The 21,947-nt window shown below is 43.5% G+C and overlaps 1 protein-coding gene across 4 annotated transcripts in view; it reads left to right on the top strand.

Moving 5' to 3' along the window:
* LOC140470648 (Fc receptor-like protein 5) overlaps positions 1-21,947 on the top strand; it is a 59,769-nt gene that overhangs the window by 22,374 nt on the left and 15,448 nt on the right. For 3 of the 4 annotated variants that reach the window (XR_011956592.1, XM_072566679.1, XM_072566681.1), the window contains 4 exons: positions 512-802; positions 9,726-9,866; positions 10,511-10,576; positions 14,025-14,050. Coding sequence is in view for 3 of the 4 variants with exons in the window: in XM_072566679.1 (XP_072422780.1) it covers positions 512-802; positions 9,726-9,866; positions 10,511-10,576; positions 14,025-14,050 (524 nt within the window). In the remaining variant the exon portion in view is untranslated. Of the gene's footprint in view, positions 1-511; positions 803-2,438; positions 2,558-9,725; positions 9,867-10,510; positions 10,577-14,024; positions 14,051-21,947 lie in introns of those variants that run through there. The other variant, XM_072566680.1, reaches the window with a different exon arrangement.

Raw genomic sequence — 21,947 nt, 5'->3', positions numbered from 1 at the left:
AATAATAGTCATATTGTGTTAACCAAACTGAAGTAAATTAAGGTATGGCAGTATAGCTCAAAGATGTGGAATGTGTGTTTTAATATGTATGAAATCTTGGAGGTAACAGATGACCTGACATGATTCCTTCTTTCATCGCATCACACAAAATAGGGGCAGGAATAGGCCATTCAGCCCTTCGAAGACTGCTTCACCGTTCAGTCTGATCATCCAACTCAATGCTCTGGTTCACTGTTCACTCCATGCCCTTTGACCCCTGTAACTCCAAGAAGTAACCCTGATGAAAATAGGGTTAGAATAGAAAGATGCTTGTTTTTGAATGGTAATATTCGAGAGACCGAATGACCTCTTCCTGTACCGAAGGTTTGATGTTTATATCTAACTCTGGACCTTCACCACTGGGCAATGTGTCTTTGTGTGAAGAGAATCAGGTGTGTGCAATTTGTGATGAGGTCATTACTTTTGTTGCATGGGCTTTAATCAATGCTGGAATCTTCTCTCTCCTTCCCAGTCCCAGTGAGCTGCCCATCCATCAACTCAGATCTGAAGGGCTCCACTATATCCATTGGTGACCGCTTTACCATCCAGTGTACCTCGGAAAGAGGGACGCTGCCTATAAACCTCTTGCTGTACCGTCATCACCACGAGCTCCTGGGTAACACAACAGTCATTGACTCCAGGACAGCCACTTTCCATGTTACCGTGGCATCTGAGGGGGAGGGTGCCGTGTACTCCTGTGATGCTGAAAATGCTGTTACCCGTGTTGTCAACTGTGGTGAGCCACTCACCCTCACTTTGTCAGGTATGGATCAAAATGGAAGAAGTCATCAGTTGTAAATTGCAATGTTGTCGGAGGGGACACTCATCTTAGTTAACTTGCAGACAAAAGGCGGGGAACCGACTCAGTAGTTCAATCAACAAACCCTTCTTTATTTAACCTTTCAGATAGCAACACTCAACATAAAACGTATTCATATCTTACCTCATCTGATTTAACTTAAAGTATGAACTTTTAAAATGTGTTTTGGCTGTAATGCAATTACTCATCAACATATTAAGCATTTTTTCTAAAGAGAGATTTTCTGATAATGTGGGCTTGCACAAGAACCTGTATTTGCGAATGTTGGTCTCCATAGCTCCTCATGAGAAGTCCTTTGCTCCCCTCATTTTATCTCAAAGAGTGCTCCTCCTTCCAGAATTTCCCTGGTGGTCAGCCAATGAATTGGTCAAATCCTGACCACATTGTTTCAACTCAGCTGAAGATCTTTTACTAAGTCACACAGAATGGAATCAGGGCTTTTGGCCCAACTAAGCCATGTTGGCCAGATTTTCCAAACTAAATTTGTCCTGTTTGTCTGCCTCTCAACCTGTCCTATTCCTGTACCTTTCGAAATGTTTTTTTTAAAAATGTTGTAACTGTACCTGCATCTACCACCTCCTCTGGTAGCTCATTCCATTCATGCATCATCGTCCAAGCGAAAAAGTTACTCCTCACAGACCTTTTAAATCATTCCCTCTCAGCATAAACTATACCCTCTATTTTAGGAGTCCCCCACTGGGGATAAACACCTTTCGTATTCACCCTGTCTATGCCCCTGATGTTGGTTCACCCCTCAACCTCCTACACTACAGGGAAAAGAGTCCCAGCCTCTCTTGATAGTTCAAACCCTCCAATCTCAGTAATATCCATGCAAATCTTTTCTGCATTCTTTACAATTTAATGACAACCTTCCTACAGGAGGGCGACCAATTCTGTACACAGTACATCAAAAGTTGCCTCATCAATGTCATGTATAAGCGCAACATAATGTCTCAACCCCTACACTTTCGACTACCACATTCTCCCTGTGTCTGTGTGGGTTTCCTTTGGGTGCTCCTGTTTCTTCCCATAGTCCAAAAATGTGCAGGTCAGGTGAATCGGCCATGCTAAATTGCCCATAGTGTTAGGTGCATTAATCAGAGAGAAATGGGTCTAGGTGGGTTATTCTTTATAGGACCGGTGTGGACTTGGGCCTGTTTCCAAACCGTAGGGAATCTAATTATCTCCTGATTGTCCCCAGCTTTAATTTAAACCATCCACTTGTTGAAACTTTTCCTTCTTTTGAAAATGAAGCATCCAGTCTTCATAGTCTATATCATGGAAATGAGTGACTTGCGCCATTCTAAACCGGATCCCATCCCAGGAACTATTGTTATGTTAATGAAGCATGCCTCTAACTGCAAGACCAAACTGGCCAAATTTGCTCAGTATGTCCAAGTGTGATATGGATGTAAATGGCGTAAAATTCTCGGAATACCCTATATATGAATGGCTTGTGTTACAAGACTGAAACATGTGCCTATCTGTCTGATAGAGGTGACGAACAATTGAACAATAATCAAGAAGCTCAATTTACCTTTATTTAACCCTATGCTTTTGCAATGTTTTCTGTCTGGAGTCACTGACATGATCCAGACCAACAGAACAAACCAGTCCAGGAATTTCCAGTCGCAAAGATCCAGTGGATGTACTGTACCTGGACTTTCAGAAAGCTTTTGATAAAGTCCCACACAAGAGGTTAGTGAGTAAAATTAGGGCGCACGGGATTGGGGGCAAAGTACTAGATTGGATAGAGAATTGGTTGGCTAATAGGAAACAAAGGGTTAACGGCTCCATTTCGAAATGGCAGGCAGTGACCAGTGGGGTACCGCAGGGATCCGTGCTGGGACCGCAGCTTTTTACAATATATGTAAATGATATAGAAGATGGTATCAGCAATAACATGAGCAAATTTGCTGATGACACAAAGCTAGGTGGTAGGGTGAAATGTGATGAGGATGTTAGGGGATTACAGGGTGACCTGGACAAGTTAGGTGAGTGGGCAGATGCATGGCAGATGCAGTTTAATGTGGATAAATGTCTGGTTATCCACTTTGGTGGCAAGAACAGGAAGGCAGATTACTACCTCAATGGTATCAAATTAGGTAAAGGGGCTGTTCAGAGAGATCTGGGTGTTCTTGTCCACCAGTCAATGAAGGCAAGCATGCAGGTACAGCAGGTCGTGAAGAAGGCTAATAGCATGCTGGCCTTCATAACAAGAGGGATTGAGTATAGAAGCAAAGAGGTGCTTCTGCAGCTGTACAGGGCCCTGGTGAGACCACACCTGGAGTACTGTGTACAGTTCTGGTCTCCAAATTTGAGGAAAGACATTCTGGCTATTGAGGGAGTGCAGCGTAGGTTCACGAGGTCAATTCCTGGAATGGCAGGATTGCCTTACACGGAAAGACTGAAGCGACTGGGCTTGTATACCCTTGAGTTTAGAAGACTGAGAGGGGATCTGATTGAAACGTATAGGCTTATGAAAGGACTGGACACTCTGGCAGGAGGGAACATATTTCCGTTGATGGGGGAGTGCCGAACCAGAGGACACAACTTAAAAATACGGGGTAGACCATTTAGGACAGAGATGAGGAGAAACTACTTCACCCAGAGAGTGGTGGCTGTGTGGAATGCTCTGCCCCAGAGGGCAGTGGTGGCCCAGTCTCTGGATTCTTTTAAGAAAGAATTGGATAGAGCTCTTAAAGATAGTGGAGTCAAGGGGTATGGAGATAAGGCTGGAACAGGATACTAATTAGGAATGATCAGCCATGATCATATTGAATGGCGGTGCAGGCTCGAAGGGCAGAATGGCCTCCTCCTGCATCTATTGTAAAATAAAAAAAAAATAAAAAAAATAAATGAGGTGAGTGATGGTTTTCTATTGGGATGGCCAGAACCGGACTTAACCATGATGCAAGTTACAGGTAAAACAAATTATATTCAGCGTCCGCACGATCTCAAATGCCATATGCCAGCCCTGATAGGGTTGATTGGAACCAGGATACCCACTGGGGGCAGAACTTACCTCATGTACTTACCCGATGACCACTGCCGGATAACCTTTTCCCGAAGGGATCCTGAAAATAGGGACAGGCAGGCCCCAGCATTTCACCTTTGAGACAGGCAACAAGACATTAAAAAAACAGGGACAAATGCCTTGCCCTTGCTTTAACTGTTGAAATGTGTCCAATGGGGAGTAATGTGTCTTTAATGTTACCTCGGAGCTGATGTTGGAAATGGACAGGCTTTCATCCTATCAAAAGGAAAATCTACTAATATACACTGGCTCTTCATTGTGCTTTTAATATGGTCCACAATTTTGGAGCCTTATAGGAACATTGAAGATTTTTAACCCCCAAGGGGGCAGCGTTTTAGTAATGCTATTTTGTTCAATCAATCTGAAGATTATCAAGATGTTTGGCTTATACTGATGAAACTGATGCTGTTTCTAAAGTAATGGGTAAGTATATGCATCTGCCAAGCAGGCAGCCTTATGCTCCAAATTTCTGATCCCATTGGGTTCCTAGCAAAACCCGGTTAGGCACAGTATGCCAGACCTGGTAAGATGCAAAAATCATGGGGGAAATGAGACTGTCTGTTCAGTGCCAATTCACAACGTAGAGGTGGATTTCTCTATTGCTTACTGACTGTAATCATACGGGTTTAATGTTTGGATTGTTCTCAATATTGTTTTTGAAATTTGGAAGTAATTTGCAATTTTCCATTTTTGAATTAATTACAGGCACTTTATACTATAGTATACTACTGACTGAATTATCAAGGGATTTGATTTCATACATGGACACTAAGCCTAAATGTCTTTGCTTTGTGGATGGAGCTTATAAGAATACACACTGGTTGATTTAATTTATTTTTGGATAGGGCTGTTAGATCTAAGAGACTGTATACCAACATTGCCACGAAGATGTCCTTGCTTGCCAAAAGACTGAATGTTGCCAAGAATGACTTTTGCAGTGGTCAACTGCTTAAAAAAAACATTTCATTTACAGAACAAGTCTAAATGGTCTTTACCTTGTAAAGGTGTTGTGTGCCAGTTTGATTACATTTGTACTATAGGCATTCCTGGTAAGCCTGGTCTCCTTTCAGATAGATCACGTAGTAAAAAAGACAAAGGGGGGATGTTTCTAGAAACCTGTAATAACATTTTGGGAGAGGATGAAGTAATTTGTTATGCCCTTACTTCAGCAAGAGATTCCCTTACCCCTTTTATCCTTCCAAATACTAACATGCTTTCAGAATAGTACTAAAGCATTTACAGGACGTAATATCTTTTTAGTTATTACCTATCCCCATCTGCTACTTGTTTATGGACTTCCTCCAATAAATTCACAATATCCTATCCAAATTGCGACAAAGGTAAGGGATGGGGGTGCGCTTATGTAAGAGTGCCTAAAATTATTCCCAGCACTATGATTAAATGTAGTAGTCGTCATTGCTTTTCTGAAGGACCTCGCATCTCTTAACGAAAAATGTATCCATATTACCACTGGAATTCTAACTCTATGTGGAGAGAGTATCAACACCACCTTCATTAACATATCCCTAACGGCACTAATATTTTCCAAATTATTGGATACATAGAACAATTTTGGGATGTTGACCATGTTTCTTATCAAGAAACTCACCTTATTAGATTAGATGATTTTCACCCTCAGCACCCAGGGCCAAATTATGTAATGATAGATTACCCACATACCCCAGGAAATCACAAAGATAGGCCCGCTTCTTACTGGGTAGGTCCTCTATTAACTATGCTAAACCTGGATATTATTTTTTCATTTATAATAAGGCAACTAACTGCCTTGTTCTAAATAGAGCAAGTATTCCTTGTGCCGTAGCTGTAGGAACACTATTTCCAACTCCTGTTCCCTGACCAGTTTCCTGGCCACAAAATCATAATTCCCCTTTTAAACATACAGTTTCTCCTGACTTCTGTACAGAATGGTAGAATCCAAAGGCTATATCGAGAAGTAAAACACACTCATTGACATATGCAGCTCTTAGTGTTCTTTCATTAGGAGAGCCCTTAGGAATTATTAGTCATCAAGACCATAATTATCTCATTTGTGGACTCACAATTTTGTGAAATGAGACAACTGCTTCCTTAGTAGAAATGAGGGACGTGCTTTCAGAATTGCGCCTATTTGCCCAAAAAAACCGATTACATACTTGCGAAGGAAGGTGGATTTTGCACTATAGTTAAAGGAAAAAGCATTATGGGGGTCACTGATCTTATCAAAAACATTACCTGACATGTTGATAATATTCGCACTTTTGTCAACCGAATGAATAAAAGGTGCAGGATGGGGAAATTGGGATTTTGGCTCATGGTACAACTGGCTAATTAATATGGCTATGTATGGTGCTACTGTTTTAATTGGTCTTTTTGTTGGTATTGGTACAATTAAGCGTATTATTGCTAAAATACTAACTTCTATTGACAATATCGGTTCCACCCAGAAAATGCTTCTTCTTTACTTAAATCATGGTGAGGAAATATCATTGCCTACCCTTGATTCCCCTTTGGAGAAAGAGGAAGTATGACAGTCTTCTGCTGCCATTGAATTGGATTAATTTGATCCATGCCTTTATGGTGTGGTCATAGAATGACCAAAAGGGGGAAATGAGGATCTAAAATTTGAATTTAGGCAACAAGTGTATGTAGATTTTGATTTACCAGAAAATGGTTTCTCGATTTAAAAAGAATACTACCAAATGGCATTTGAACCAATACTGCTGATTTGCAGAAGTAAGCTGAAATTCAAAGATAAGAAGACAATAGAGTTTTCATAAAATGAATACTGACACATTAATTGACCATTTGAACTAACTTTAAACTGATGCATGCAATGACAATTTACATAAATATCTTTTCCAAAGAATATCATTGGATTAGCCTGTCTTCAATCATGTCACCTTATTATATGTGATTGGTCTTTCTTGTAATTAAGGCAGTACTATTTCATAAAAAAAAATGTGTAATTTTCAAATGTAGTTACGCAACTTCACAACAGAACACAGAAGCTTCAACCTTTGTTTTGCTGGATAGAATTACGTCAAGGTACCTTAATTCAATAAACAAATGACCCTTGCTTTTTGAACAGACCGTAATTCGTTGATTCTTTTGACCAATCTCGAACCAAGAGGCCCCTCTTGAGGGATCTTAGATCTTCACACTCAATAGCCTGAGCAATGATTCGAAATTAAATGTTAAACAATCACTTTCCATGTTCTGTATAAGGTACAAGTAGTTCTGGGATAATGCGCATTTCTGTAGCGTGATTTGGCTTTGAAGAATTACAGAATGGTATTTTCAAGAATGCGTACCTCTTTTCACAATAGCATAATTCCAGCAGGGGTCGGTTTGAACACTTTCTTTTGTGTATGCATGATGTCCGTGCCAGCCTTTGTGCTGTTCTGCGCATGCGCTGCTGGTTTCCACAAAAAACCATGTGCTGTTCTGTGCATACGTGACATCAGGCGCTCGTCTTAATGCCATTCTGTACATGTGCTGATGACTCAATGCTGTTCTTAGCACGCACAATGTCAGGAGCTGGCCTTCTTGCCATTCTGCACGTGTGCCGATGTCCACGCCAAAGTCTCTGAGTGGTTCTGCGCCTGCACAATGTCAGGCGCTGGCCTTTGTTTCATTCTGCAGGTGCACCGATGACCTCCTGGCTTCTGTGCATGTGCGATGTCAAGCCCAGTCTTTGTGCCGTATTGCACATGTTCCAATGTCAGCTGCCAACAGAGCAGCTTTCTTTGAGAAGCACTGTATAGAGAACAGCTTACATTTTTGATTGCACTGTTGTTAAATTTACTTTTTTTTCCATTAATAAATATGGTTTCAACCTTCATTCAGGCTGTGCTATACCTTGCATTAGATGTTTGGGTGATTTATAAGAGATCATGTGTAATATTTTTTGCTGGTGTGCCCCAACTCCACTTTTCCCATCAGCCACATCGTTTCTATTAAATTACTTACTATTAAGCAAAGTTTCGATGGAATCTAACTCTTGCATTATGAGAGAACTAATTGTAATATGGTCTGTCTTGGTGACACCCTGGCACTTGCCTCATTCGGCCAAGGTCAGAAGTCAGATGACACCAGATTAGAATCCAACAGGTTTATTTGAAATCACAAGCTTTTGGAGCATTACATCTCCATCAGATACTGCTCCCGCTCCCCCATCTCATTCTTGCTCCATTCCCCTGTGGGAACAGCTTCTCCGTATTGACTCTGTTCCAACTCTCTTCCCCACACCCTCACGCATGATTTGAAAATCTCTCTCACACACACAGCCTTCTCCTCTCCCAGGGTGAACAGTAGCCAATTCTTCGATCAATTCTCATGACTGAATTTTCTCATGCCTGGAACTGTTCTTGTAAACTGCTTCTGTACTCTCCCTCTCTGAAATGACCATATCCTTTCCTATGGTGCCCAGAACGGTGTAGAATATTACAGCTGGGGCAGCAAAGTGACTCAATCATTAGCACTGCTGCCTCACAGCGCCAGGGACTCAGGTTCGGTTCCAGCCTCGGGTGACTATCTGTGTGGAGTTTGCACATTCTCCCAGTGTCTGCGTGGGTTTCCTCCAGGTGCTCCGGTTTCCTCTCTCAGTCCAAAGATGTGAAGGTCAGGTGGATTGGCCATGCGAAATTGTCCATAGTGTTAGCTACATTATTCAGAAGTAAGTGTAAGGAAATGGGTCTGGGTTGGTTACTCTTCGGAGGGTCAGTGTGGACTCGTTGGGTTGAAGGGCCTGTTTCCACACTGTAGGTACTCTACTCTAACTGGTGTCGTATGCAAGTTCAACATCACTTATGGCTCTCGAACTCTGCACCCCAATTAGTAAAGCTGAGGACACTGAGCTTTATTAACTGCTGTCCCTCTGAGCTAACACCTTCAGTGATCTGTGCACATATACCCCCCAGCTCCCTCTGCTCATACACCCTTTAGAGTTGTACCCCTCTGTTTTATATTGTCTTTCAATGTACTTCCCACCAAATTGCATCACTTCACACTTCCCTCAACATCAAACTGGACCTATCACCAATCTACCCACTCCATCAATTTGTCAATGTCCTTTCAGAGTTCCATACTCTTCTCCTCACGATTTATGATCGTCCCATGTTTTGTGTCAGTTGCAAACTTGGATTTTGACCCCTGTGCTGCAAGATCCAGATCATTAACATATCAGGAGAAGCAAAGTTCCTTAAGGCATCCCCTGAAAAGCTCCGCTAGAAACTTACTCTATCCCCAAAAATATCTGTCAACCGTCACTCTCTGGTTCCGGCCACTTTTCTGCGTTTCTACTGTCTTCAGAATTCCACCATTTGCAGGGGAAACTTGTATCCTACATGCAAGAAGAATGTTACTGGTGACTGGGAGAGAGTCCGGAACCAGGAGGTCACAGGCTAAAGGAGATGGGATAGGACTGAGATGATGAAAAGTGAATAGGGACCCCGTGGAATTCTTTACCACAGAACGCCAAATAATTTTATTTGTGCAGATTTGGAACAGAGGAGTAAGAATTCACTCCCTGCAGAGCGTCTGTGGGATGCCAGGACACTGAATAAGTTTCAGGAGAAAGATTTTTAATCAGTGGTGGGTTAAAGAGAGTGCTGGCAGGGAAGTGGAGATGAGGCCAAGATGAGATCAATTGAGGTCATACGTATCATATGGGAGGAGTAAATGGCCCACTCCTGCCCCTAACATTTATGTATCTGGTCCATGCTTTGCCATTTCGATAGGATCAGTTGCCTGCTTTCTCATTGGGCATGTTAAATTTAGTGATTTCGCGACAGTCAGAATGATGTTTCATTTCACGATTCTGTGTTCCAGATCCCCCTGGGAATTTTGCCTTGATCGTCGGAGGTTCTGCTGTTGCTGCTGTTCTCCTCACTTTCCTGCTTCTGTTCGCTGTTTGCAGACTGTGTCAGAAAGAGGGAGTTCAGAACATCTCCAATTCCCAACCCAGCAGAGGTCAGTTTGTGACTGGGCACGTGAGAGATAAAGGCTGCATTTCCTTGTATAGCTGCCGGTAAAATTACGGATCGGTGCTTGGCTCACTGTTGTTTGTCATATATACATATAAAAGATTTAGGAAGTATGGTTCATAAATTTGTGTGGGACCAAAACCCATCATATAGTCAGCAGTGAAGAAAGTTATGTAAGATTACTAAACAATTTTGATCAATTTGGTCAATGGATTGAGCAGTAGCAGATAAATGGTGAAGTCCAGCATTTTGGTAAAACAAACAAGGGCAAGACCTATACACTTAATAATAGGGGCCTAGGTTGTGTTGATGAACGGAGAAATTGAAGGGTTCAGTTACATAGTTTTGTGGAAGTCATGTCATCAGTCGACAGGGTGGTTAAGAAGGTGTTTGTCATGTTTGCTTTCATCAGTCAAAGCATTGACCCCATACCCCTCCACCTCTCCTTCCTTAGTTCTGATGGAGATTCACACTGGATCTGAAAAAATTACCACTGTTTCACTCTCTCGGTCTCTCCACAGATTTTGCCAGACCTGCTGAGTTTCTCCAGTGCTCTGTATTGGTTTCAGATCTCCAGAATTCTGTACTATGTTATTTCTCAAACCTTAAAAATTGTGTTCTTTGTTTCAGATGTCAGTGGCTCCACTTCTGGTGATATTGTGTACTCTGTTGTTCAAGGGAACAGGAAAGAAAGAGGTAACATGTTTCAAAATAACTTTGCATTGCTCTGTCAGGAAGGAATCACAAGATTATATCTTCGAAGAATGGGATCAATTCGACTACAGGAGCAGAACTAGACCATTCAACTAATGGAGTCTGTTCCACCATTCAACAAGATTGTGGCTGATGTAATTAACCTCAACTCCATTTTCTCCCCATAACCCTCACTGCCCCTTTCTGGTTAAGAATCTCAGCCTTGAATATATTTCATGATCCAGCCTTGACTGACCTCTGCTGTAAAGAATTCCACAGATTCGCTCTCCTTGTCATCAAGAAATTCTTCCTCCCCTCCATCTTCAATGGGTGCCCCCATTTATTCTGAGGCAATGCCCTTCTGATCCCAGACTCACCCATACAAGGGGACACAACCTCTCTCTGCATTGCCCCTGTCAAGTTCCTCAAAGCATCTTGAATAAGGTGGTCTCTTCTTCTAAACTCCAACCAGGACAGTCCCAACCTACTCCCTCATCATACAGGCCTAACCTCGTTCCTCATTAGACAGTCACTCCGTAGATGGGATCACACCTTCTCGAAATTGCCTCCAATACCCAGATTATCTTTCCTCAGATATGGGCCCCCAAAACCTTATCCCAGACATGGTCTGACTAGTGACTTGTACAGCTTTAGCAGAAGCACCCCCATTTTTATACAGCATTCTCTTCAAAATAAAGGCCACATTCCATTTGCCTTCCCTATACACATTGGTGAGAAGAGGCATAGACGATTTTCTGGAAAGACTAAGAAAATCTGAAGCACTAGGCTTGGGAGTTCTAGTTCAAGACTCTATTCAGGTTAACAGGCAGTTTAAGTCGGCAGTTAGGAAGTCAAATGCAATGTTATCATTCATTTCAAGAGAGACAGAATACAAGAGCAGAGATATACTGCTGATGCTGTATAAGGCTCTTTTCAGACCACATTTGAAATATTATGAACAGTTTTAGGCCCTGTATCTAAGGAAGCATGTACTAGCCTGATAGGAGCTTCAGAGGAGGTTGACATGAACTATCCTGGAAATGAATGACTTGTCAAAAGAGGTGCAATTGAGGATTCTGGGTCTGCTCTTGATAAAGTTTAGAAGGATGAGGGATGATCAATTTGATACTTACAGAATACTGAGAGGCTTGGATCAAGTGGACGTAGAGAAGATGTTTCCATGAGTAGAAGAGATGAGAACCCAAGGGCACAATTTCAGGTGAGGGTCGACCCTTTCGAACTGAGATGAGGAAGAATTTCTTCAGCCAGAAGGTGGTGAAACTCACTGCCATGGAGAGTTGTGGAGACCAAGTCATTAAGTGTCTTTAAGACAGTGATGGACAGATTCTGATTAATAAGGGGATCAATGGTTATGGGGAGAAGGCAGGACAATGGAATTGAGAAAGATATTATCCATCATCGAATGGCAGGGGAGATCCGATGGGCTTAATTCTGCTCCTTAATCTTATGATCTGGTATCACCTGCTGAATTTAAACACAAGCTTTTTGTGATTCACAAATGTGGATGGTCAAATCCTCAGATTCATAGTCTGTTTAAATAATCTTCGACTCCTCTGTTCTTCCTGCATTACCTTACATTTTTGCACGTATTATTCAAAGTTTTTTGGCCATTCACTTAAACCCATCTATGCACACTCACCACTTGCATTCCCATCTATTTTTGCATCACCCACAAACTAGGCTTACTAACATGATGTGGAGGTGGCGGGTGAACAAAGTTAAAAATCTTATAACACCAGGTTATAATCCAAAAGGTTTATTTGAAACTAAGGTCTTTCGGAACGCTGTCCCTTCATCAGGTAGCTAGTCCCCCTCGAGCTAACTGATGAAGGAGCAATGCTTGGAAAGCTTATACTTCCAAATAAACCTGTTTATCTATAACCTGGTGTTGACTATAACCTCACTAGAACATTTTTAACTTTGTCTTATTAAGTGAGTGTGAAACTGTTGTAACATAACTCAGAACGAAAACCCATCTAATTCACTGCTGTCCTTCAGGGAGAGAAATCTCCTTTCCTACCTAGTCTGGCCCTGCATGGGACTCCAGATCCTCAACGATGTGGTTGACACCTAACTTTCCTCAGTGGTTTACTGCACATGGGAAGCAGAATGAGGTCATTCAGCCCATCGAGTCTGCTCTGTTGTTCAATGTGATATGGGATTCCCTACTGAACTTCACCATTTCCTTAATCTGTGCTGTATTCTTTCAGTGAGATAACATAGTCTGACACATCTCCACCTAACACAAAGGCACACCTTTACTCCCTCAGGGATATCTAGAATCGAATGTATCAGTCAGATGGTGTGGCTATATTGGGACTGACTGAAACCAACTTCTTTCTCCACAGCTTGACAGAAATATATCCCCTCGTGCCTTTCCTCCCAGATCCCTGTGCAGCCCATTTCTGTCCAAGTTCCCTTCTCCATTGAACCTACCTCTAACACATTTCCAGGCAGTGCATTCTACGCCCTAACTACTCACTGGATGAAAAGGTTTATTCCTCACATTTCTTCGCCAACTTGCTTTGTTTCCAAATCACTTTAAATCTACGAGCCCCCTGACCTTGTTCTTTTTGCGAGCAGGAACAGCTTCTCCCTATTGACTCTGTCCAGCCCCTGTTCATGATTTTGAAGACCTACCGCTCCCTCTGCTTCTCCTCTCCAAGGGAATATAGTCACTGACTTCTTTCAGTATCCTCATTGTTGGTGTTTCTCCTTCCTGGAACCTGGTTTCTTGTAAGTCTATCACACAAGCCAGATTTCCATCCACTGACTCCACCTATATTTCCTACTGCCTTGGGAAAGCAGCCAACATAATCATACAGCCCTCCCAACCTGGTTAAACTCTATTACCTCTGAAGAAGATACAAATGTTTGAATATCGATACCAACCTTCTTCCCTGCTGTTACCATACTTTTGAACAGACCTCTGAAATATTAATGTTGATCTCCCTCTCTGCACCTTCTTTACAACTTTAACACTGTATTCTGCAGTCTGTTCTGCTGCCCTGATGCACTTTGTATGTGATGATCTGCCTGTAGAGCATGCAAAACAAAACTTTTCACTCTTTGTGTGCGTGTGCCAACAATAAATCAAATCAAAACTGCTTTGGCGCTCTCTCACTCACTGTGAGACGCTTTCATACCTTTTCTATAATGTGGCAAACACAACTGCATGCTGTATTATCGCTGATGTCCAGCAAGTGCCTTGTACAAGTTCAACATCACCTCCTGTTCTTGGATGCTGTGTGCTTTAGAAACCATGCTCTCCCCCTGTCCTGCCACCTTCAGTCATCTGTGCACATATACTGCCAGCCGCCTCTCCTCTTGCACCCTGTTTTCTTAACTGATACACAATCTCAAGGGAAACGGTAAATGCAATCCATAGCCATGTTATGCACTAAAATCTTTTTCTGGTTGTTTCTTTCAGGTCACATAAGAGCAAGAAGAGAATCGGTAAGTTCTTGTTATTTCATGGACCTTTACAGTACAAGGGATTCTTATTGGCAAAGGTCTGAAAGCAACAGTCCCACTTTCCAGCTCTTTCACCCTTATCCCCTGGAGGCTACGACAATGCAGTTATACATCTAAATACTTCCTTGATGTAACAAGGGTTTCTGCTGTCTCCCACTTCTAGAGGCAGAGAGTTCCAGATAGACCACCATCCTCTGGACGAACAATGTTCTCCGCGAATCCCTTTTTACCTTTAAATCTGTGACCCCCGCTTACTGATTGCTTTACCCTTCAGAAATGTGCCTTACAGCTATGTGTCTCTAACAGTCTAATGCACCTCTATCAGGTCACCCCTCAATCTTCTCCGCTCCAGAGAGAACAATCCGAGCATATCCAACCTCTCTTCATCACTGAAATGTGACACCCAGGCAACATTGCTGTGAATCTGCTCTATACCTCCTCCACTACAATCACATCCTCCCCATAGTAGTCTAGCTGTAGCCCCATCAAGGTCCTGTTTGGCTCAGATATCACCCACCTGCTCTTAAAATCTCTGCCGCAAATAATACAGGCATGTGTCCCGAATGCCTTCGTAACCATTAGCCTGTCCTGCTGCCACCTTCAGGGATTTGTGGACTAGCATCCTGGGACTTGCAGTACTTACAGGATCCTGCAACTTAGTGTCTACATCTTAGGTGCATTATCCCTCCCCAGGTGCATTAAAATAATCATATTTAGGAGCGGTAATAGGTCATTCAACCCACAATGTCTGCTCCGCTGAATGCAGCTGATTTGATAATCCTCAACTTCACTTTCTACCCATAACCCTCAATTCCTCTTCCTGATTAGAATACAGATAGAACATAGAACAACACAGCACAGAACAGGCCCTTCGGCCCACGATGTTGTGCCGAACAATTGTCCTAGTTAAGCACCTATCCATGTACCCATCCAATTGCCGCTTAAAGGTCACCAAAGATTCTGACTCTGCCACTCCCACAGGCAGCGCATTCCATGCCCCCACCACTCTCTGGGTAAAGAACCTACCCCTGACATTCCCCCTATACCTTCCACCCTTCACCTTAAATTTATGTCCCCTTGTAACACTCTGTTGTACCCGGGGAAAAAGTCTCTGACTGTCTACGCTATCTATTCCCCTGATCATCTTATAAACCTTTATCAAGTCACCCCTCATCCTTTGCCGTTCCAATGAGAAAAGGCCTCGCACTCTCAACCTATCCTCAGACAACCTATTCTCCATTCTAGGCAACAGCCTGGTAAATCTCCTCTGCACCCTCTCCAAAGCTTCCACATCTTTCCTAAAGTGAGGTGACCAGAACTGCACACAATTCTCCAAATGTGGCCTTACCAAGATCCTGTAAAACTGCAACATCACCTCACGACTCTTGAATTCAATCCCACTGCTAATGAATGCTAATACACCATAGGCCTTCTTACAAGCACCTGAGTGGCAACTTTCAAAGAGCTATGAACATAGACCCCAAGGTCCCTCTGCTCCTCCACCTTATTAAGAACCCTACCGTTAACCCTGCATTCCGCATTCTTATTTGTCCTTCCAAAATGGACAACCTCACACTTGACAGGGTTGAACTCCATCTGCCACTCCGCAGCCCAGCTCTGCATCATATCTAAGTCCATTCGCAGCCAACAACAGCCCTCCTCACTATCCAGAACTCCACCTATCTTCGTATCATCTGCAAATTTACTGACCCACCCTTCGACTCCCTCTTCCAAGTCATTAATAAAAATTACAAACAGCAGAGGACCCAGAACTGATCCCTGCGGAACTCCACTTGTAACTGGGCTCCAGGCTGAATATTTACCATCTACCACCACTCTCTGACTTCAACTGGTTAGCCAGTTCTCTATCCAACTGGCCAAATTTCCCACTATCCCATGCCTCCTGACTTTCCACATAAGCCTACCATGGGGAACCTTATCAAATGCCTTGCTAAAATCCATGTACACTACATCCACTGCTCTACCCTCATCCACATGCTTGGTCACCTCCTCAAAGAATTCAATAAGATTTGTAAGGCAAGACCTACCCCTCACAAATCCGTGCTGGCTGTCCCTAATCAAGCAGTGTCTTTCCAGATACTCATAAATCTTATCCCTCAGTACCCTTTCCATTACTTTGCCTACCACCTAAGTAAGACTAACTGGCCTGTAATTCCCGGGGTTATCCCTATTCCTTTTTTTGAACAGGGGCACAACATTCGCCACTCTCCAGTCCCCTGGTACCACCTCCATTTACAGTGAAGACGAAAAGATCATTGCCAACGGCTCTGCAATTTCCTCTCTTGCTTCCCACATAATCCTAGGATATATCCCGTCAGGCCCAGGGGACTTGTCTATCCTCAAGTTTTTCAAAATGCCCAACACATCTTCCTTCCTAACAAGTACTTCCTCGAGCTTACCAGTCCGTTTCATACTCTCCTCTTCAACATTACGGTCCCTCTCATTTGCAAATACTGAAGAAAAGTACTCATTCAAGACCTCTCCTATCTCTTCCAACTCAATGCACAGTCTCCCACTACTGTCCTTGATCGGACCTACCCTCGTTCTCGTCATTCTCATATACGCATAAAAGGCCTTGGGGTTACCCTTGATCCTACCCGCCAAAGATTTTTTATGCCCTCTCTTTGCTCTCCTAATCCCTTTCTTCAGGTCCCTCCTGGCTATCCTGTATCCCTCCAACGCACTGTCTGAACCTTGTTTCCTTAACCTTATGTAAGCCATCTTCTTCCTCTTTACTAGACATTCAACCTCCATCGTCAACCAAGGTTCCCTCACACGACCATCTCTTTCCTGCCTGACACGTCGTATCTGTTCCTTGAAAAAGTTCCACATTTCAACGACATCCTTCCCCTGACAGCCTATGCTCCTCAGATCCTGTCTTGCAGCATCGTATTTACCCTTCCCCCACTTGTAAAACCTACCCTGTTGCACGCACCTATCTCTCTCCATAACCAAGGTGAAAGCCACAGAATTGTGGTCACCATCACCAAAATGCTCACCCACTAACAAGCCCATCACTTGTTCTTTACCGAGTACCAAATCCAATATGGCCTCCCATCTGGTCGGACAATCTACATACTGAGTTAGAAAAGCTTCCTGGACACACTGCACAAACACCGCCCATCCAATCTATTTGATCTAAACAGCTTCCAATCAATATTTGGGAAGTTGAAATCACCCATGACTACTACCCTCTGGCTTCTGCACCTTTCCAAAATCTGTTTCCCAATCTGTTTCTCCACATCTCTGCTGCTATTGGGGGGCCTGTAGTAAACACCCAACAAGGTGACTGCTCCTTTCCTATTTCTGACTTCAGCCCATACTACCTCCAAAGGCAGATCCCCCTCGAACTGCCTTTCTGCAGCCATTATACCATTTGTAATTTGCAACGCCACCCCCCCCCTCCTTTTTTACCACCCTCCCTAATCTTACTGAAATATCTAACCAGGAACCTCCAACAACCATTCCAGTCCCTCTTCTATCCACGTTTCCGTGATGGCCACAACATCGTAGTCCCAAGTACCGATCCACGCCTTAAGTTCACCCACCGTATTTCTGATACTCCTTGCGTTGAAGTATACACACTTGAACCCATCTCTGTGTCCGCAAGTATTCCCTGTCAGTGCTACCTTCTCCACAGCTTCCCTACATTCTTGGACATCCTGAAGAACAGCTAACCTACTTGCTGGATGACAAGTCCAGATCTCATCCCCCTGCCAACTTAGTTTAACTCCCCCCCCCCACCCCCCGAAGAGTGCTAGCAAACCTACCTCCCAGGATATTGGTGCCCTTCTGGTTCAGGTGCAACCCGTCCTGCTTGTACAGGTCCCACCTTCCCCAGAATGCAGTCCAATTGTCCAAATACCTGAAGCCCTCCCTCCTACACCATCCTTGCAGCCACGTGTTCAACTGCACTCACTCCCTATTCCTTGCCTCACTGTCACGTGGCACCGGCAACAACCCAGAGATGATGACTCTGTCCATCCTAGCTTTTAGCTTCCAGCCTCCAGCCTAACTCCCTTGAATGACCTCCCCACCCCTCTTCCTGCTGCTCTCTGCTGCAAAAAGACCGTTGGCGTCAAGGTAAGTTCTTAAATAACAATCACTTACCTTCCCGACCAGCTCTGCGCTCTGACCTAACTTCCGCCTAGCACCCGCCACTCTCTGCTGCAAAAAGCAGATAAAAAATCTCAGCCTTGAATATACTTTCACGACTAAGCCTCGACAGCCTTCTGCAGTAAAGAAGTCCACAGACACTCTCTCCTGGAAAAGAAGAAACTCCTCCTCATCTCCATCTTCAAGGGGCAACAAACTCCCTTCCCCCTGTCACATTCTGAAATGATGCCCCTCTGGTCCCAGACTTTTCCACATCGGGAGAAACAACCTCTCTCTGCATCTCCCCTCAAGTCAAGCCATTTGAGAATCTTCAATAGGGTCGCCTATCTTTCTTCTCAACACCAAATGTGCTTAGGCTTGACCTACTCACCTCTTCCTCAACACACAATCTCTCCATACCCAAGATCAGCTTCTCTGGCCTGCCTCCAATGTCTAGTCTACCTCTCCTTAGATACGGAGGCCCAGAACTGATCACTGTATCACAGATGTGGTCTATCGAGTGTCTTGTATAGTTTAAACAAAATCTCGCAACTTTTATATTCCATTCCCTTTGAAATAAAGGCTATTATGACCGGCTTAACTTCGACATTAGCTTTTGTTTTGGGATTCACGGACCAGGACTCCCAAACGTTTAGGTCCACAGCTTTACGCAGTCTTTCACCATTTAAATATTAAGTACTGACATCAATTTAATAGATGTGGTTCTGTGTGATACATTAATTAATCATTAAAAGTGGATCTGGTCAAATGAACCATGTTAAAAACACCCAGCTAGCTCTCTGATCCAGCAAATCGAGGTCATGGATGAATTATATTAATGTTAGACTATTAATCCGGATTCCTAGGTGATGTTCCAGTGACGGAGGTGCGAATCCTGCCATGGCAAAGGGGTGAATTTGAGTTCAATAAAAGTCTTGGATGTAGAGTTTAATGAGGACCATTGACAGGAGAGAGCCCCATCTGGGTGTAATGTCCTTTCAGGAGGAAAATCTGTCATCTTTACCCAGTCTGGCCTACATATAACTCCAGACCACACAACAATGTGACTGACTCTTAACTGTCCTATTGGCAATTACGGTGGGGTGATAAATGTTAGCCCAGCCAGTCACACCTGCATCCTACGAGTGTATATTTTTAAAGAAAAATGGGCTTGACGGAAGGAAACCTGTACCCAGTCTGACTTTCCTGAGTTATCTATTCTGTAATACTTTGCGTTCTACTAGAGACAAAAGACCTGTCAACAGAATACTATCATAATGTGTAAACCTACTGAATGGCTGCAATGCAAGAGTGGACACACTGCAAGGGCTCAGAGATCATAGCTTGAGAAATATAAACAAGAGCGGACAGTGACTATTTGATCTTTGCAGCTACTGCAAGCTTTATGCAACTAACACTTTTTGCAGAACAGTCCATGTCGCAAAGTGTTCTGTAGACAGCTGAGATCAGGACATTTGTAGCAACTGTGCCCAATCATCACCAAAGTGTCATCAGCTGTCCCTCAATGCAAGGATGTCATCTACTCAGGATAATACGTTTTTGTTGTTGTTCTTTATGCAACTGAACTGGCAGATTATCTGTACAGGTAGTGGGATCTGGTGCAGGATATGCTTCCTTTCCTTTCTCCATTGCTGCTCTGACTCATCATTGATCCACATTGTGATGCAGCTGGGCAGACAAGTTGCCACTTTTAAAGATTGATAGTAAAGTCCTCCGATCGTTTAAGGTCCACGATCCTGAATTTTAAGTAGTTTCATCGAAAGCTTCAGTGTCTTGGAAGACTGGATCCACTTTTGTCATTTATATATAAATGATTTAGATGAGGAGATGGAAAGCATGTTTAGTAAGTTTGCAGAGAACATCAGGATTGGTAGTATAGTGGATAATGAAGAAGGTTATCGAAGATTGCAAAGAAATCATGATCAATTGGGTCAATGGGCAGAAAGTGGCTGATGGTGTCTAATTTGGATAAATCTGAAGTAATGTACTTTGGTAAAACAAACAAAGACAGGAACTATACAATTAGAAGTAGAGCCATCAGTGGTCTTGCAGAACAGAGAAACCGAGGGGTTCAGGGACATAATTCTCTGAAGTTTGCATCACAGATAGATGGGTGATTCAGAAGGCATTTCGACACTTGCCTTTAGAACATAGAACATAGAAACATACAGCGAAGTACAGGCCCTTCGGCCCTCGATTTTGCGCCGACCGAAGCCTACACTAGCCCAATAACCTCCATATGCTTGTCCAATGCCCGCTTAAATGACCATAAAGAGGGAGAGTCCACGACTGCTACTGGCAGGGCATTCCATGAACTCACAACCCGCTGAGTAAAAAATCTACCCCTAACATCTGTCCTATACCTACCACCCCTTAATTTAAAGCTGTGTCCCCTGGTAACAGCTGACTTCATTAGCGGAAAAAGGTTCTCACTGTCAACCCTATCTAAACCCCTAATCATCTTGTACACCTCTGTCAAATCTCCCCTAAACCTTCTTTTCTCCAATGAGAAAAGCCCCAAGTGCCTCAGCCTTTCCTCATAGGATCTTCCTACCATGCCAGGCAACATCCTGGTAAACCTCCTCTGCACTCATTCCAATGCCTCCACATCCTTCCTCTAATATGGCGACCAAAACTGCACACAATACTCCAGATGAGGCCGCACCAGAGTCTTATACAACTGCAACGTGACCTCAGGACTCCGGAACTCAATTCCTCTACCAATAAAGCCCAGTACACCATATGCCTTCTTCACAGCACTATTTACCTGGGTGGCAACTTTCAAAGATCTGTGTACATGGACACCAAGATCCCTCTGCTCGTCCACACTACCAATTAGTCTACCATTAGCCCAGTAATCCATCTTCTTGTTACTCCTACCAAAGTGAATGACTTCACACTTAGCTACATTGAATTCCATTTGCCACCTTACTGCCCAGCTCTGCAACTTATCTATATCCCGCTGTAACCTGCCACATCCTTCTTCGCTGTCCACAAATCCACGAATTTCGGGTCATCCGCAAACTTGCTCACCCAGCCTTCAAGCCCCTCCTCCAGGTCATTTAGAAAAATGACAAACAGCAATGGTCCCAAAACAGATCCTTGTGGAACACCACTAGTAACTGCGCTCCAAGATGAACCTATACCATCAACTACTACCCTCTGTCTCCTTCCAGCCAGCCAATTCCTAATCCAAATCTCTAATGCACCCTCAATGCCATACCTCCGTAGTTTTTGCATTAGTCTGCCATGGGGTACCTTATCGAACGCCTTGCTAAAATCCATATACACCACATCTACTGCTTTACCCTCGTCCACTTCCTTGGTCACCTTCTCAAAGAATTCAATAAGGTTTGTGAGGCACGACCTGCCCTTCACAAAACCATGCTGACTATCCTTGATCACATTATTCCTATCCAGATGTTCATAAATCCTATCCCTTACAATTCTCTCTAAGACTTTGCCCACAACAGAAGTGAGACTCACTGGCCTATAGTTACTCGGGCTATCCCTGCTCCCCTTCTTGAACAAGGGGACCACATTCGCTATCCTCCAGTCTTCTGGCACTATTCCTGTAGACAACGACGACATAAAAATCAAGGCCAATGGCTCCGCTATCTCCTCTCTAGCTTCCCAGAGGATCCTAGGATAAATGCCATCAGGCCCAGGGGACTTATCTATTTTCATCCTTTCCAGAATTTCCAACACCTCTTCCCTACATACCTCAAAGCCGTCCATTCTA

Source organism: Chiloscyllium punctatum, chromosome 52 (assembly GCF_047496795.1).
Source record: "Chiloscyllium punctatum isolate Juve2018m chromosome 52, sChiPun1.3, whole genome shotgun sequence".
NCBI lineage: Eukaryota > Metazoa > Chordata > Chondrichthyes > Orectolobiformes > Hemiscylliidae > Chiloscyllium > Chiloscyllium punctatum.
Note: the sequence above shows the minus strand (reverse complement) of the source record. Positions and strands in the feature narration are given on the sequence as shown.